The sequence below is a fragment of the Mustela nigripes genome, chromosome 8 (genome assembly GCF_022355385.1).
Source record: "Mustela nigripes isolate SB6536 chromosome 8, MUSNIG.SB6536, whole genome shotgun sequence".
NCBI lineage: Eukaryota > Metazoa > Chordata > Mammalia > Carnivora > Mustelidae > Mustela > Mustela nigripes.
In genome coordinates, this window is record NC_081564.1 from 6022281 (window position 1) to 6038269 (window position 15989).

Consider the following 15989-nt stretch of genomic DNA (forward strand, 5'->3'; position numbering starts at 1 on the left):
CCCCATTGTGGGTTTCAAACTCATGACCCTGAGATCAAAGAGTCCCATGCTCCAACAACTGAGCCAGCCAGGTGCCCCCAAAATGTCACTAATGTTTGACTCCCTTCCAGTTTTCCAAAAAGAAAAGGAACTTCCTGGGGGAGCCTGGGTGGCTCAGTCGTTAAGCATCTGCCTTTTGCCTTTGGCTTGGGTCAGGATCTCAGGGCCCTGGGATCGAGCCCCATATTAGGCTCCCTACTTAGCGGGGAGCCTGCTTCTCCCTCTCCAGCTCTCCTTGCTTGTGTTCCCTCTCTTGCTATCTGGGTCATAAATAAATAAAATCTTAAAAATAATTTTTTAATTAAAAGAATGGAACTTATTAATATTAATGCTTTTTTTAAAAAGTTTTATTTTTAACCTTTGATAATAAAACAAGACAATCACACAAATACGCAGTTTAAAAAAATACAGTGACATCTTTGTAACTACCCCCCCAAGGTCCAGAAAGAACTTTGTCAGCCATCCACAGCCCCTCTGGGTGTCCTATCATGATGACCCCTTTCCGCCCCACAAAAAAAATAGCCGCTGTCCTTTTACAGCAATGTCTTTTCTGTGTGTCTCTTTATAGTTTAACTCTCCAAATGTTGTGTCTTTATTCGTCACAGTTTAGTCCACCATTTAAAAAATTTTGATTTAAAAATATTAAGTGTGTCAGAAATACAGAAATCCTAGAGTAATGCTTGAGATGATGGATGGAACTCCCCACCATTATTCCTCGGAAACATCTGGCAGGTTCTTTTATTTTTTATTTTATTTTATTTTATTTTATTTTATTTTATTTAGTTTTTTAGAGAGACGGAGTGTGCAAGCATGAGCGGGGCGGGAGAGGGAGTGTGGGCACAGATGGAGACGGAGAGAGACTCTTAGCAGGTTCCCAGCCCAGCATGGAGCCCGATGCAGGGCTTGATCCCACGACCTTGAGATCATGACCTGAGCTTAGGTCAACAGTCGGATGCTTAAGTGATTGAGCAACCCAGATGCCCCCGCATCTGCAGGTTCTTTAGTTAGAATCTGTGATTTTTTTCAGGGGTACCTGAAGAGCGTGCGATTTGTTCTCGGGATCAGGGTTGTGAGTTCAAGTCCCACGCTGGATGGAAGTCTTAAGAACAAAAACAACCAACAGAAAAGCATCTTCGGTTCTTTCTCAGTGGACATTTCTACTTGCTTCCCAGAGTTCTTTCAGCAGCTTCTTTTTCTCTAGGGTTTCCTTTGCTCTTTTTTTCCTCTCTTGCTTTTTCCTCTCTGCCTCCTGTTTTTCCTTGTAAACAAGACTGTTTTCACCATTGTAGAAAATATCCAGTTTCTCTTGGAGGATTTTCCGAGCGAGCTTTCTGTTCTGATCGACCGATCTTGTCTGATGGCACTGTAAGAAATGATATTTTGTAATGTCAAAAAGTTTGTTCTGGGCGGGACCTCAGAAATTGTGGAATTCGACCTAGTCGCTCCACAGATGGGGATGGGCCCGAGAGGCAAGTCTACTCCGTCAAGAATCCCAGTGAGTCCATGGGCGCCTGGGTGGCTCAGTGGGTTAAAGCCTCTGCCTTCGGCTCAGGTCATGATCTCAGGGTCCTGGGACTGAGCCCTGCATCAGGCTCTCTGCTCAGCGGGGAGCCTGCTTCCTCCTCTCTCTCTCTGCCTGCCTCTTTGCCTACTTGTGATCTTTCTCTATCAAATAAATAAAATCTTTAAAAAAATTAAAAAAAAAAATCTCAGTGAGTCTGTGACAGAAGGAAGACCATACGCCTTCCTTCCTGCCTCTTCCTAGCCTTCACCTGTCCCGGCCGCTCAGCTGTATGTGACTTTCTTGGTGATGGTTTTATAATTAAGAGTGTTGCTTTGGGGCGCCTGGGTGGCTCAGTGGGTTAAGCCTCTGCCTTCCGCTCAGGTCATGATCTCAGGGTCCTGGGATTGAGCCCCGCATCGGGCTCTCTGCTCAGCGGGGAGCCTGCTTCCCCCCCCCTCTCTCTGCTTGCCTCTCTGCCTACTTGTGATCTCTGTCAAATAAATAAATAAAATCTTTAAAAAAAAAAAAAAGAAAAAAAGTGTTGATTTGGTCCAAAGCCGAGATAGCCTTCAGGTAACATAAAGTTCCCAGACAATTTTGAAAATATTAACTGATACGTCTAGCTTGTGGCCCAGGTAATAAGCCCTCTGCGCCATTTATAAACGTAAAATTCTGACTCAGGGAGGAAGACAGCATCTGTTATTAGTCAGCCATACTGTTGATCATGTCATCCCTGAGTTATTAAGGGCGAGTGCCTTTTGGAGAAAAGTACTGAAAGCAAATCTGCAGGGAGTTTATAAGAGTTACACAAAAATCCCATCAGGTTTCAGAATTCTCTGGGTTGCTCATGAATGACGCTTTTTCTCAAGGAGGAAGACAAAAGTGGTTGAGGTTTTAACTGATAGGCTCTTGGCTCAAAAAACTTGGCAGTGAAGAACAGTTGTCACGAGCACAGACTTTGGGCTTGGTCTGGGCTGAAGCCCGCAGCTGTAGGGTCTTGGGCAAGTGACTTAACCTCTCTGTGCCTGATTCCACAGCTGTACCTTGAGGAAGACAAGGCATGAGGGCTCAAGGAAGATGGCGACTGTGTGCGGAGCTGTGCCAACCACGGCCTACCCCGTCTCTGGTATGTGGAAAGCCCACCTTGCTGTCTCTTCTCGGGGCTCTCTGGCGACTCAGAACAGACTAGCAGTTAGTTGTACTGAGAGGCAGCGGGGGCCACTACTAATCAGGAGACGGGAGAGAGCATTCCAGTATTCCTAGGGGTCTGGGGTGTGTTGAGAGCTGGGTATACTCTGATCAGAGATTTTTTTTTTTTTAAGATTTTATTTATTTATTTGACAGAGAGAGATCACAAGTAGGCAGAGAGGCAGGCAGAGAGAGAGAGGGGAGAGCAGACTCCCTGCTGAGCATAGTCTGATGCGGGGCTCGATCCCAGGACACTGAGACCAGACCTGGGCAAAAGGCAGAGGCTTAACCCACTGAGCCACCCATTTGCCCCTCAGAGATTGGTTTTGAGGTAAGGAAGGATGGCGCCTCCGGGCAGCCATGCGTCGCGTTTTTATCCTGAGGGCTGGACCTGCTCTGCCTGGGTTACCGCACTCCGGGAAGGACAGGAGTCATGGACGGTGACCAAAGAGGGGACCAAAGCGGGGATATCTACCTTGACGACGATGCCGGAGGGGACGTGCCTCAACACCACACAGTTGCTGGTTTTGTTGGTGGCCTGGCCCCCTGGGCCGTGCCCTTTCACGAACTGCTCTTCAAGGTCCCTCTCCTCCAGGGGAGGCAGAGCGGGGCGGTCCTTTTTGCCTGCCACCTGCACCACAGTGACTGCTGCTGTCGGCGCGAGCAGCGCCTGCTTCTCCCAAGGCCTGGGCCCCCCTGGCACTGGCCATATTCTGGCCAGGGCTGTGGCCCAGTGAAAGCAAGCCAAGGGCCTCATGCAGAGGGCTCTGCCTGCTCGCTGCCCGAGCTGGAGGAACAAAAACAGACAGCCTTTCAGGAAGATGCATTTGCTCCCAGGATTACCCTAAAGGTTCTAGGACAACCTTTCATCAACCAGCTCAAACGAGGACCACCCATCCATCCTGTGGGGTGTTTAGGAAGTTAGTGGAGATGGCAAGGCACAGCCTTCTGCAGCCTCGGACCATCTCCCGGGGTCCTCGCTGTATGTGCCCTCCCAGCTCATAAATTTTTTTTTTTTTTTTTAAGATTTTATTATTTGACAGAAAGAGCACAAGCAGGGGGAGCAGCAGAGGGAGAGGGAGAAGCAGACTTCCTGCTGAGCAGGGAGCCTGACACAGGGACTCGATCCCAAGATCCCAGCATCGAGACCTGAGCCGAAGGCGGACCCTTAACTGACCGAGCCACCCGGGCGCCCCTGATAAATTTTTTCAAACTGAAAATATCTTGGAAGCCCCAGAGGCACTGCCTTCTCGGAAGGAGAGGTCTTGAGCGTGACATTCAAAAGAACGGGGATGTAATTCGATAAAGAAACACTGAACAGCGTATCAAGCAAGAATTAGGATCCAAGTTCAGCGATGTTATTTAGGCATTTGAGAATCTTTGAAATCCAAATGTAAAGACGACCGTATGCACGTCTGTCTTCTAGCTGAGCTGACGCGGTCTGACACAGTAAATATCACTATCAATCAATGTCATGATTGTTGTTTTCTCATGTTTCCAGTTTCGTGGATTTGAATGGGAACATCTGTTCCCTCCGACGCACTGCCAGTAACGTGATCCAAGTGGTACTCATCCCTGGAACGTTTGGATTTTTCAACTGATTTTTATGAGGGTGCCTGCGTGGTTCGACATGCCACGCGACACGAGTGACGCGAGGTGGGAGAGAGCGAGCCTCTGTCTTCATGGAGCTTAGAGTCTAGTCAGACAGAAGAGGCTAGAAGAGAAAGCAGGATTTAATCAGACTTAAACAGCGACTCCAGACGTAGCAGAAGGCTGGAATGTCTTCGCTGACAAGTGCATGGTGTAGAGAGTAATAGCTTCCAGGACACGGTGCATCCCATGGGCCTTTGCTTTCTTCCAGGGGAGGAAGGCAGAGTGGGCTGACAGGTGTGTTAGCTCTTTTCAAAGATGGGTCGCCTCCCCTTGCCAACAGGGACAAGTCACAGCGTGGGCCTGTCTTCTTACCGGGAAAATGGGTGAACAAGCCCTTTTCTGCCTGTCCTGCACAGGCTTAAGGATCAGAGGGGGGAAAAATAATCTGGAAAGAGCTTTTGTTGAATCCCTTTGAAGGCATAAGACTGATTTTTAGCAAATTCCTGTCGCTCGGGTGGACCACAGAATGAGGAACGTGCCACTTGCTTCCTGCTCCTTGATCCAGGATGATGCAGGCGCTAAAAACAGATGGACTGTCCTTTCTAACAAATGCTCCCTTTGAGGTTCTAAATAGCTGCTTTTACCATTTGAAACCTTGTAAGTTCTAGCTGAGGGCCAGGGGTCTCTAACCTAGGTAGGAAGTGGTGTATACCTGAGCCAGCGCCCTAAACCAAAAGTAGCTTAATCACACACCAAAGAATTTCAGCAGGTTTGCGCTAGGCTCATCCCTCCCCTCCCCCCGTCAGTTCTGGCTGCTAATGTCTAAGAGCCCATGCTGGTCTCTAACAAGGTTTGAGGATACTGACCGCAGACGCAGGCTAGTGGGCACTGCTGCCTTGTAAATATGTACATTTCTGTTATTTTATGGGTTATCTTTCCGAGTAATCAGTTCAGCTGGTCCTGAGAGGATCCTGGCCATCTTTAGAACGACAGTACTGTATTCTTAACCTCTCTCTATGGAAAATAAGTGTAATGAAATGTACTTTTCAAGCCTGATGCCAATACTAATTTTCAATCCTGTGACAAGGACGTGATGGTCTAAACTCGTAACTTCTCTCCGAAAAGTATGGCATTCAGGATGCGTGTCCGTCCTGGGGGTCAGGCAATTAATGTGGTGTCAGGAAGATGCTCGGCGGCGGCTGTGACGGGCTAGATTTTGAAACCGAGCATGCCAGGGAAAGGGGCACGTTAGAAAACTGGTTTTGTTTATTGTGTGAAGTCTTTCGGAAGTACGCTCAGGGAAAAGATAAATGATAAACACCAGCACTTTTCTGAAATCACTGCAACAAAGAATCCGCTCCCCTGTAAACGATTAAGTGAATGAGACCCGAGTCGATGTCCAAAATGTCCCTTCCCTTATTTCTGCTTTTCAATCCATACAACAAGATTTCTTTGTGTACCAGACAGCATCGAGTCCCTGGATCGGATTCATTATGGAACGCAAGCCGGGGGCCTCCCGTGGGGTTTCTCTTCCGCTAGTTAGTAAATCTGACCAGGCAGGACAGCACTGGAATAGAGTGCGGCCACAAAGAAAGGAAGTGAGTCTGAGACAGGCGAAACTCCCAGACAAAGGGCGGAGAGGAGAACGCTTTTATCAGCTGCTTTGTCCCTGGCCCGCTGTTTCAACTCTCTACCCTTCTGGCCTAGTTTGGGGCTGACACGCACCCTGGAAGGCCTCCCACCCAAATGGAGTTTAAGAAGGTCCCCGGTGTTCAGTTACTGGCTGCTTTGTTTAACAGCTAATTCCAACAGCCAATCGGGCGATTCGCTGTACTTTTTGTATCTCTGGGAGCTTTGGCTCTCCTCCAACGACTGCTAAAAATGACCAGCGCACCCATGGTTCCACTTCCCCAAAGCTCAGGGAACACAGACTGGGTTTCAGGTTTTGTGATACCCACAGAGCTAACTCAAAAGTCTTCGGGGGACAATAAAAGCAGCTCAAATCAGAGCTCATCGTGACATTAAAAAAAGAGCAACAGAAAAATGGTGGTAAGAGGTGCGGGTAAGGGGACACTGGGAGTCAAGACAGTGTGCCCCGTTTCCTGCCTGTTAAGCTTGCGCCTCGATTTGGTGCTGGCTCTGCACCCTCGCTTCCCCTCAGCCCTGCTTTTCCTCTGAGGACCCGTCTGTGCTCAACAGCTTGACTGCAGTTTGGCTTAAAACCTCTCATTGTCCCCCTTCCTTCCCATTGGGTCAAGTCAAAGATGATAGGGTGTTAGAATTTTCCAAAAGGGAATGCTGATTTGTTCAATCAGTATTTTCAACATCTGCTGTGTGCCAGGCCTGGGCCTCGGGGTGCCAAGGAGCCTGTGGCATAAAAATTAAAGATGACGCCAGGGGTGCCTGGGTGGCTCAGTGGGTTAAGCCTCTTTCTTCCGCTCAGGTCATGATCTCAGGGTCCTGGGATCAAGTCCCGCATCAGGCTCTCTGCTCAGCGGGGCACCTGCCTCCCGCTCTCTGCCTGCCTCTCTGCCTACTTGTGATCTTTGTCAAGTAAATAAAATCTTAATTAAAGAAAAAAAAAAGATGCCCCCAAATATGTTCCATGCCAATAGCTGGGTTGGAGAACAGGCTACAGAGCAGGGGTTCTCCAACTTCCAAGGCCCCTAAGTCACTTGAAGGGCTCGTGCCCCCTTTCTGGAGTTGGAGCCAGCCACCACATGTTCCCTCCTCAGGCCCCCCGCCAGTCAGCCCATGCCTAGGAAGACGCCTGGCTGCAGGGATCCCTGCATGCTGAGATCTGGAACGTGGCCCATGACTGCAGCAGACAGGTGTTAAAGTAGACCAGCAAGGTAAGGCTCCTTTCCCCAGCAGCTCTAACGCTCCCGAGATGGGGGAGGGGCTCGGTCATGGATCTCTGTGAGAGGGGAGGTTATCTCAATCTGTTTGCAGGAAGTCCTAGGATTTCAATCTCTGGACTCACCTTCTGGATGCCATGTGCCCCAAATTCACTGCTTAACTATTTTTTTTTTTTTTTTTTTGAGAAAGAGAGAGAGAGAGCTTCTCTGAGCCACTGCTTGCATGGTTAGCTCAGCCTTGTAGAAACTTCATCGAATCCCACCAAGGGAACAGATGTGGAGGTGAACTGAAATGGGGCTGCTTTAGGAAGATGGCTGGGGAAGCTCTCACTGAGCACATTTTCATGAGCAAACCCCCTGGGGGGCCCGTTCCAATGGGTGGGGCCGGAGACTCCGCATTCCTAACCGGCTCCTAGGTGAGGCTCCTGCCTCCAGGAGTGCCACAGCCAAAGGCTTTGAGCAAAAGGTGCTTGCTTCAATGGTGGCTCTTAGAACCACCGGACGACTGGATGGGAGCCCCTGAACAATGATGGCAAAGACGGAAGAAGGTGGGAAGAAAATTAATGGGAACAGCAAACATTCACAGGAAAGAATGGTACCAATACTGACCTGAGCTAACAGAAGGTGAAATGGTCACAAGGGGACTGAGAAATGAGGTCATCTGAAAAAAGAACACTGATAAAGTTTCTGTTACATTAGTGTTCTAGAACAGCCCTGTCCGGTATGAACGTAATGTAGGCCATGTGTGAAATTCTAAATTTTCTAGCAGTCATCTTAAAAACAGTAAGAAGAGGGGTGGCTAGCTGGTTGGTGGAGCACGTGACTCTTGGATCTTGGGTGCAGATCAAGCCCCATGTGGGGTGCAGGGAAAAATAAAATCTTTAGGGGTGCGGGGTGGCTCAGTCAGTTAAATGTCTGACTCTTGATCTCAGCTCTGATCTTGATCTCAGGGTTGTGAGTTCAAGCCCAAGTTGGGCTCCACACTGGGTTTGGAAGGTACTTAAACAAAATTTAAAAATCTCTGAAAAATAAAACAGTAAAAAGAACCAATGATGGGGTGCCTGGGTGGCTCAGTTAGCTAAGCATCTGCCTTTGGCTCAGGTCATGATCCCAGGGTCCTGGGATCGAATCTGGCATCAGGTTCTCTGCTCAGTGGGGAGCCCGCTTCTCCCTCTCCCCTTGCTGCTCCCCCTGCTTATGTTCTCTGTTAAGTGAATAAATAATCTTTAACAATAAATCAATAAATATTTAAAAATATTTTTAAGATTTTATTTATTTATTTGTCAGGGATAGAGGGAGAGAGAGCGAGCGAGCACAGGCAGACAGAGAGGAAGGCAGAGACAGAGGGAGAAGCAGGCTCCCTGCCGAGCAAGGAGCCCAATGTGGGACTCGATCCCACTGGGATCATGACCTGAGCCAAAGGCAGCTGCTTAACCAACTGAGACACACAGGCGTCCCTAAAAATATTTATTTTTAAATAAACTTATATAAATATATATTTATAAATAATAAAATATTCATTTTAATATATTAACCCAGTATATCCAAAATATTACTTCAACATGCATTTTATGAAAAGTATTGCATTTTATTTCTTACATGAAGTCTTCAAAATCTGGGGTGTCTTCAATGCTGCCGTATCAGACCATGTAGCCCCAGTATCTTGCTCCTCATTATGGTTCAGAGAGCAGCAGGAAGAGCCCCTCCTGGGAGCTCATGAGGAATGCACTCTCAGACCTGACCCCAGACTGTCTACATGAGAGCCTGCCTTTTATGAGGATCCCCAAGTGACTCGGAGATGCATCCTGAAGTCTGAGAAACCTTGTCCTAGAATGTAGGAACTACTAGCAAGTTCTTCAGCTGCCGGGACAGACACTTTTAAAAGCTGTTGTTTCTTCTCTTTAAGGAGCTGAGGCCAGGGGCACCTGGGTGGCTCAGTCGGTTAAGCGTCTGCCTTCAGCTTAGGTCATGTCTCAGGGTCCTGGGATCGAGCCCCACATCGGGCTCCTCCTTTCCTTCTCCTTCGGCCTGCTGCTCTGATTACTTGTGCTCTCTCTCTGTTGAATAAATAAATAAAATCTTTAAAAAAAAAAAAAAAAAAGAAGAAGCCGAGGCCAGAATTCTGGAGTGATTACCTGCTTGGTCTCGGTCCTGTTTTCCCTCCCACAATAGGAGAGAAAGGGACAGGTCTCAAAACAATGACCTCCTCAATGGGGCAGGACCAAACCCTGAACTCAAGACAGGCTGATGTGCACTGGTGCAGCTTGAAAAAAGACAAAATGGCCAGCTGATGGCACCAGAAGCTAAGTGGGAGAAAGATTTTCTGAGAAATGCTTAAGCATGATCCATATTTTTTTATTCATTTATTTTAAAATAAACACTTTTTTTAAAAAAGATTTTTTTTTTAAATTTGAGAGTGAGTGAGCACATGCAGGGGGAGCAGGCTCCCTGCTGAAGAAGGAGCCTGATATGGGACTCGATCCCAGGACCCTGAGATGCTGACCTGAGCCGAAGGCAGATGCGTCACTGACCGAGCCACCCAGATGCCCCCAGAATCCACGTTTCATAGTATGTTTTGGAGCTTGCCCCCTGCAAATTGGGAGTTAAGACAAAGCAGCCACTTCCCGGCTCCATGTAGCTCATCCTCCTGTTCTGGTTGGTCTGCAGTCCTCCTGGGGGCTCAAAGCACCCCTGAAAGGAACCCCCCAGGGGCTGTGGCTCAGGCCTGAAACTGACCAAGTGCCTTCCTGAGCATGGGGTTTTGCTCTGAAGATAAAGCACCTTTCACTCACAGGAACTTCTGGCAGAGAATTATTTCTCCGATCAGACAAACATCATAGATTGAGCAGGAAATGCCACACTGGAGACTGCTCTGGGTCTGCTCTCAATTTAACAGGCTCCCCGCTGCAGAGTTCAAGAGACAACTAATGAAGTAGATAAAGAAAAAAAGCTTTCTATTCATACAACACTAACACCCCATTCAGCGCTGCTTTTTTTTTTTTTTTAAATCCAGAAAACTCTGAACCCACAGAGAATTACACCTGTCCTATTTGTGTGCATTGCTGTGACTTTCTTCTATTTACGGCATCTAACAGGAACTTTATAATTTTATCAACTACACTGTTAAAATAAAACAGAAACACATAAAAAAGCAGCAGTAATAACAATCTACGTGTCCTTAACTTCTCGAATGCCTCTATTGTCATGAATGATACCTTACTTTTGTTTAGGACCCAAATGCTTCATATTTGACACAAATGAAGAAAAGGGATTATCTCAGGAAGTCTTGGAAGAATGTTAGATATTCTATTTTGGGGGGCCTGAGTTGCTCAGTGGGTTAAAGCCTCTGCCTTTGGTTCAGGTCATGATCTCAGGGTCCTGGGACCGAGAGCCCATTGGGCTCTCTGCTCTGCAGGGAGCCTGCTTCCCCCCACCTCTCTCTCTGCCTGCCTCTCTGCCTACTTGTGATCTCTGTCAAAAAAAAAAAAAAAAAAAAAAAAAAGAAAACAACAAAAAACTTGATACCTAGATATTCTATTTTTTATACTAACCTTATCCTTCTAGCTTTACCTTTCATAGTATCTCTAGATCTGTCCTTACCCACCTTCTTAAAAGTGTTAGCTCATTTTCCTCAACTTTCTCTTCTGGAATTTTTTTTTTTCCCCCCCTGAAAGGCCACACTGCTCTGTAGTCACTGTCTTGGCTTCATGATGTATTCACTGTGCAACTCTGGCCACGTTTCCTCATCTGTAAAGTGGAGGTTAATACCACCCAGGGTGAGAAGAAAAACGTACATGTCTCCACAAACATAAAGCCCTGAGGGGAACTCTGAATCGCTAAACTATAAAGCTGAAGAGCCTTTGACTAACACACCACATAAATTGTGGTCTCATCCCATAAACATAATCTGAAACTGATTATGTCATAGGCTTTTAAATATATATATACATATTATTTTAAAAATTTTATTCATTTATTTGACACACAGAGAAAGAGCACAAGTAGGCAGAGAGGCAGGCAGAGGGAGAGGGGGAAGCAGGCTCCCTGCTGAGCAGAGAGCCCGATGCAGGGCTGGATCCCAGGACCCTGGACCACGAACTGAGCCAAAAGCGGAGGCTTAACCCACTGAGCCACCCAGACGCCCCAGGTAGGGTCCAATTTAAGAAGTACTTGAAAACCATGAAATTACCAAAGACGTGCTATTTGGTGAGGTCATAATTGTGGTCTATGAAATCAGGTCCCAAGGAGATAATTATGATGCCAAGAATACAGTTTGACTCTCCCAACAGGCTCACACTGAACAGTAAACCATGTCCAGGCAAGTCCTGTTTAAACATGGAGATCTTTAGGGTAAAGAATCTTTAAAGATCTTTAGAGTAAGAAAAATCATGAAGGACAAGAAAGATGACAAAATTTATATTGTAATATACATCTGATGATTTCATGTTTAATGATTAAGCCATATATTTCAAGTTTTAGAGTTCCTGTGTTTTTTTTTCCCCCCTGATGTGGAGAACTGGTCCCCCAAATGAAAAACAGTTCACCAAATGTGGCAAGCCATTATCAGTCATTATCACTGCCCCGTGTGGTCTTATCCCCATCAGTGTGAACGATCTCCACTCAAAAGTCAGTTTGAAGCCTTCAAGGTGAAAGAGATCTGTGAGCAATTTAATTTATAATAAAGAAAACCACAGTAACCGTACCATCATAAAGACCATAAAATAGTGGTGTCAGTTTGCATACAAGTAGTGCAAAATCCCCAGGATGGAAGGTAGGTTTAGATTAGATGAACAGCTATTGTACTTAATACATTTACTGGAATTTCTGAAGCCTCCTACTTGTTTTCTATATTTAGAAATAACGTCTATGGATTTTAAAAACTACCCTTTTAGCTATTTATAAAGCTTTTTCTCTTTAGTCCAATGAGGCAAAGGCAATTTCCATTGATTTTTTAAAAAATTATGACCCTTCCAAAGAGCTTAACCTAAGAAATATGGTGTGAGCAACCTTACCAAAATACTTCACCACATCAGTTCATTAACAAGGTAACTTGGTTAGCCAGAATACCACTACTGAATACATTGGCTTATTAAGACATTAATAGATTAAAAAGTTCCCTAAAACCACACAAGAACAAAAACCCAGAAACCTACATGCTCAAACCGAACAGAAACCATCTGATTTTGTATGCAAAAGTGAACATCTTCTGCCAATTCCGTGGTTAGGAAATAATTGCTAGTACTCGATGTAGGGGATGTAGGGGTTAATATTCTTCTTGTAAGGAAACACAACTCTGTCTGCTTGACCATGTCTCAGTAATTCACACTTCTCAGTTCTATGATGTCTCAAATAACAATTTTGTGACCAATTGAAATTAGTAATAAAAGTTTTTTTTTGTTTGTTTTTGTTTTGGTGGGCTTGAAACATGGTCAGTGAAATCAGAACCATGTACTTAAAATCTGTTTGATGTTGGTTAGGTATGAGCATACTACTGACTGATGGGACTCACACAATGGGGCGGGGTGTGGATTAAATTTAAGCTTGAAATCTTCCATACACAGATGGGGGTTTGGATATGGACTGAATTTTTACTGTTTGAGACCGAGTTGTTAGGAGGCTCAGAGGAGATGGAACGCCCCGCAGATCTGTCATTCTTGCCAATGTGGACCTGTCCACATGACAGGTCCAGTGAAATTCCTTTACTTTGAGCCCAGGACCCCTGGAGGGCAATCTAAGAGTTGGCTTTAAAGGTCAACTAGTCTTGGGGCGCCTGGGTGGCTCAGTGGGTTAAGGGTCTGCCTTCCGCTCAGGTCTTGATCCCAGAGTCCCGGGATAGAGCCCGGCATGGGGGCGAGGGGGGTGCGTGTGTGTCTGCTCAGCGGGGAGTCGGCTTCTCCCTCAGTCCCTCCCTCCCATCCTCTTTCTCACTCTCTCTCTCTAAGAAACAAATCTTTAAAAAAAGAAAGAAAAAGGTCAACTAGTCTTAAGAATGTGCAGCGAACCAACAGAATGAGATGGCCTGGGGCTCCCAGGGAGGGACACGAATTCTCTGCGGTCCTTCCAAAGGTCCGGCAAGAGCAGTGCTGACGCCTACCCTGTGCCGGCCTAAAACCGCCCGCTGCGTGCTGAGCGCTCCATAAAACTCTGCGGGAACAAAGTAAACGAAGATCGTCCATTTCTTCTTGGGACTCAGGGCAACTGGTTTCTCCAGGCCGCTGGGCTGTGCTCCGCACCCCCTCCCCATCCCAGTCCTTGAAGAACCCCAGGGCCGACCCCCAGCAGCCTAGGGTAAACCAGGCGCAGAGAAAACTTAGCCCGGCGTCTGGGCCGCTGCACCCCACCGCCCGCGGGCCATCAGGTCTATGGGCTGCACGGCTCAGGGTCGCAAGCTGGGATAGTCAGGCGTCCCAGCTCCCAGTCCTCTCTCCATAGTCTTTGACATCCGTGGGCAACCGCAGGGGCGACCGGCTTCTCCACGGACGCTTACCTGGCCTCAGGCTTGGCCTCCCACCCGCAGCGTTCTAGAGCAACCGAACCAAAGCAGAAGGTGGATCGCAGGCGCACTCTTAGGTTTGCGCACGCGCAGTACTCTCGTCGCGGCTTCCCTCTCCCGCCCCAGGCTCATTCTTACCAACTGCGCATGCGACAAGCGGAGGCTTCTTTTCACGTGGCTTCTGTAGGTTCCCAGAGAACCAATCAGACCAGAGGATTTGACAGAAGCCCCGCCCCCTTCCAGTTCCCAGGCGTCTGACCTCCCTCTTTGGCGCGAGGGGCGGGTAGGAAAGGGGCGACCGAGGCGCGCGTCGGGGATCGGCCGTCTCCGCCCCCTTACAAACAGCCAATCGCGAGCAAGGTGCCGGGCGCGCGCACGCTCCCTCGAGTTTAACGGTCGCGAGAGGCCGCTCGTCCGACCCTGACATCGGCTGTGGGAGCAGCGGCCAGGTAAGCGGTCGCCCGCCTGCGGGGAGCCTTCGGCCGCGGGGGTATGGGTACGAGTTCTGAAAGACAAGGCCTTAGCAGAACCCCAAGTCTGGTGGTGGATTCAGGGCGGGGGAGGGCGACGACCAGACGACGCAACCCCCGCCGCGTCCCTCCGGTGTGTGGGGGCTTCGCCCGCGGCCGTGCGCCTTTTCTAGACTCAGTGCCCTTGAGTGACACCTGCGCGGCCCAATCGCAGAGCGCTTCTTCCCCAGGGGCGGGGGGCTTGTGGGCTTTTTCTTCTAATTCTCTCTCTTTTCTTTTCTTTTCTTTCTTTTTTTTTTTTTTTTTTGGAGATCTTCCTTACCTTCCTTGGTGTGCTTTGGGAATCGCGATGGTAGTTGCTGGAGTGGCGGGTTTTCTTTCCGCCTTTTGCTGCCTCCCGTTGCGGCGGCTGCGTTCGGTGGTTCTCCCTACCGGTCCCACTTTGACCCGAGAGCCGCCACCAGCAGCAGTTGAGGGCTGACTGCGAGGGCGAGGTGGTCGGGGTCTGGCCTCAAAACCTCGGGAATCCTCTCTTCCTTGCCCGCTCAGGCTCCCGGCAAAGCCCAGCGCCGGGTTAACTTTTATAGGATCAGCAGCCCCCGAGCTGGTCTTTTTTTTTTTTTTTTTCTCCTTCCCCTCTTTCTTTTTTACTAGGGGTCTTGGGGACCAAGAGCGTGACATTTCGTTACCGGCAAATATAAACATGGCTCTGTGCTTATATCCATTGTCCTTCGAGTTTTGTTTTGTGTGTGTGTGTGTGTGTGTTTTATGTTTAATTTTGCATTCAGGTCGGGGGGTTCTCCCCGCCTTCCTTCATTCCCTCCCCCCCCCCCCCCCCCCCCCGAGAAGCATCTTTGCATCCCAAGTGGTTTTTCATCTGCATCTTCTGCATCCGGGATTGCCTCGGCAGGCGGAGATACTGGATGGGGTTGCAGATCCCTATCCCTGGGGAGCTTGTATTTTCCCGGTAGAAGAGCAGGTGATTTGAATCCAGCTGTTTTCGTTGCCGGGTGGAAGGTGCAACCCCCGACTTTTTCAATACCCCGTTTGTGGTTGGCAATGGGCTGAGCCCCTGGGGAGAAATCCATTGAGGTAGTCCTGTTACCCTTGGCTTTCACATAACCTTTCTCCCGGTGGAAATGGTTCCTTTAAGAGCTGCTGTTTTTTCGGGTTCTGCTTTCTAAACCAGGCCTAGAAAGTGGGAACCTAGTGGAATCAATGGTAGATAATTTTCCTCCCTTTGCACTCCCTAGGCTTTCTGTCTTGTAAACAGCATAGATTTTTTTTTTTTTAAATTATTCTTCTCTTGCTCTTTCACTTAAAAAAAAAAAAAACCCCAAAAAACAAAAACCGCACACAAGAACATGAATTCCCTAAGAAGGAAGCATGGTGTTTGATTCGTTATAGCTAATTTGTCTCTGGACACCTAGCATCGGTTAACCTGCATCACTTAAGCAGTTATTTTTAGTTGACCTGGCAAATAGTTTGTTTTTAAACAAGTAATAAATGCATAGAGTAGTAAAGGCTATGGTAGCTTAAAGTGCATTTCTACCACTCCTACCTTCTAGCCAGTGGAGAAACAACCATTGAATTGGCTGTGTTTAATCCCAAATTAAATACTAAGTACTTCCAATTTACCTGTTCAAAGTATAAATTAACAAGTATGGATCCTTTAGTAGAACTTATTAAACAAATGAACAAAGCATGTAAGTGTTCAATTGTTACATAGTAGAATTGTGTTTAAATCTTTTTTTTTTTTTTTTTTTTTAAGATTTTATTTATTTATTTGACAGAGAGAGATCACAAATAGACAGAGAGGCAGGCAGAGAGAGAGAGAGGAGGAA

The 15989-nt window shown here is 47.4% G+C and overlaps 2 protein-coding genes across 11 annotated transcripts in view; one reads left to right on the forward strand and one right to left on the reverse strand.

Moving 5' to 3' along the window:
* Positions 1-368: 368 nt before the first annotated feature.
* On the reverse strand, positions 369-13800 carry MTRFR (mitochondrial translation release factor in rescue). 4 transcript variants are annotated; one of them, XM_059408275.1, is made up of 4 exons: positions 13670-13800; positions 3909-4445; positions 3207-3518; positions 369-1402 (listed from the first exon to the last, which is right to left on the reverse strand). In XM_059408275.1, exons 3-4 carry the CDS (start codon positions 3486-3488, stop codon positions 1184-1186), a joined length of 501 nt encoding a protein of 166 aa, XP_059264258.1. In that variant the 5' UTR covers positions 3489-3518; positions 3909-4445; positions 13670-13800; the 3' UTR covers positions 369-1183. The 4 variants fall into 4 exon arrangements, with proteins under 4 accessions (XP_059264258.1, XP_059264259.1, XP_059264261.1 ...); XM_059408276.1 differs by lacking the exon at positions 3909-4445 and adding an exon at positions 7792-7843; XM_059408278.1 differs by lacking the exon at positions 3909-4445 and adding an exon at positions 13277-13326.
* A 33-nt stretch (positions 13801-13833) lies between these two features.
* Positions 13834-15989, forward strand: part of MPHOSPH9 (M-phase phosphoprotein 9) — a 66886-nt gene continuing 64730 nt past the window's right edge. For 2 of the 7 annotated variants that reach the window (XR_009405857.1, XM_059408284.1), the window contains exon 1: positions 13834-14124. The gene's annotated coding sequence lies outside the window, so the exon portion shown is untranslated. The remainder of the gene's footprint in view (positions 14125-15989) is intronic. The other 5 variants (XM_059408281.1, XM_059408282.1, XM_059408279.1 and 2 more) reach the window with 4 other exon arrangements.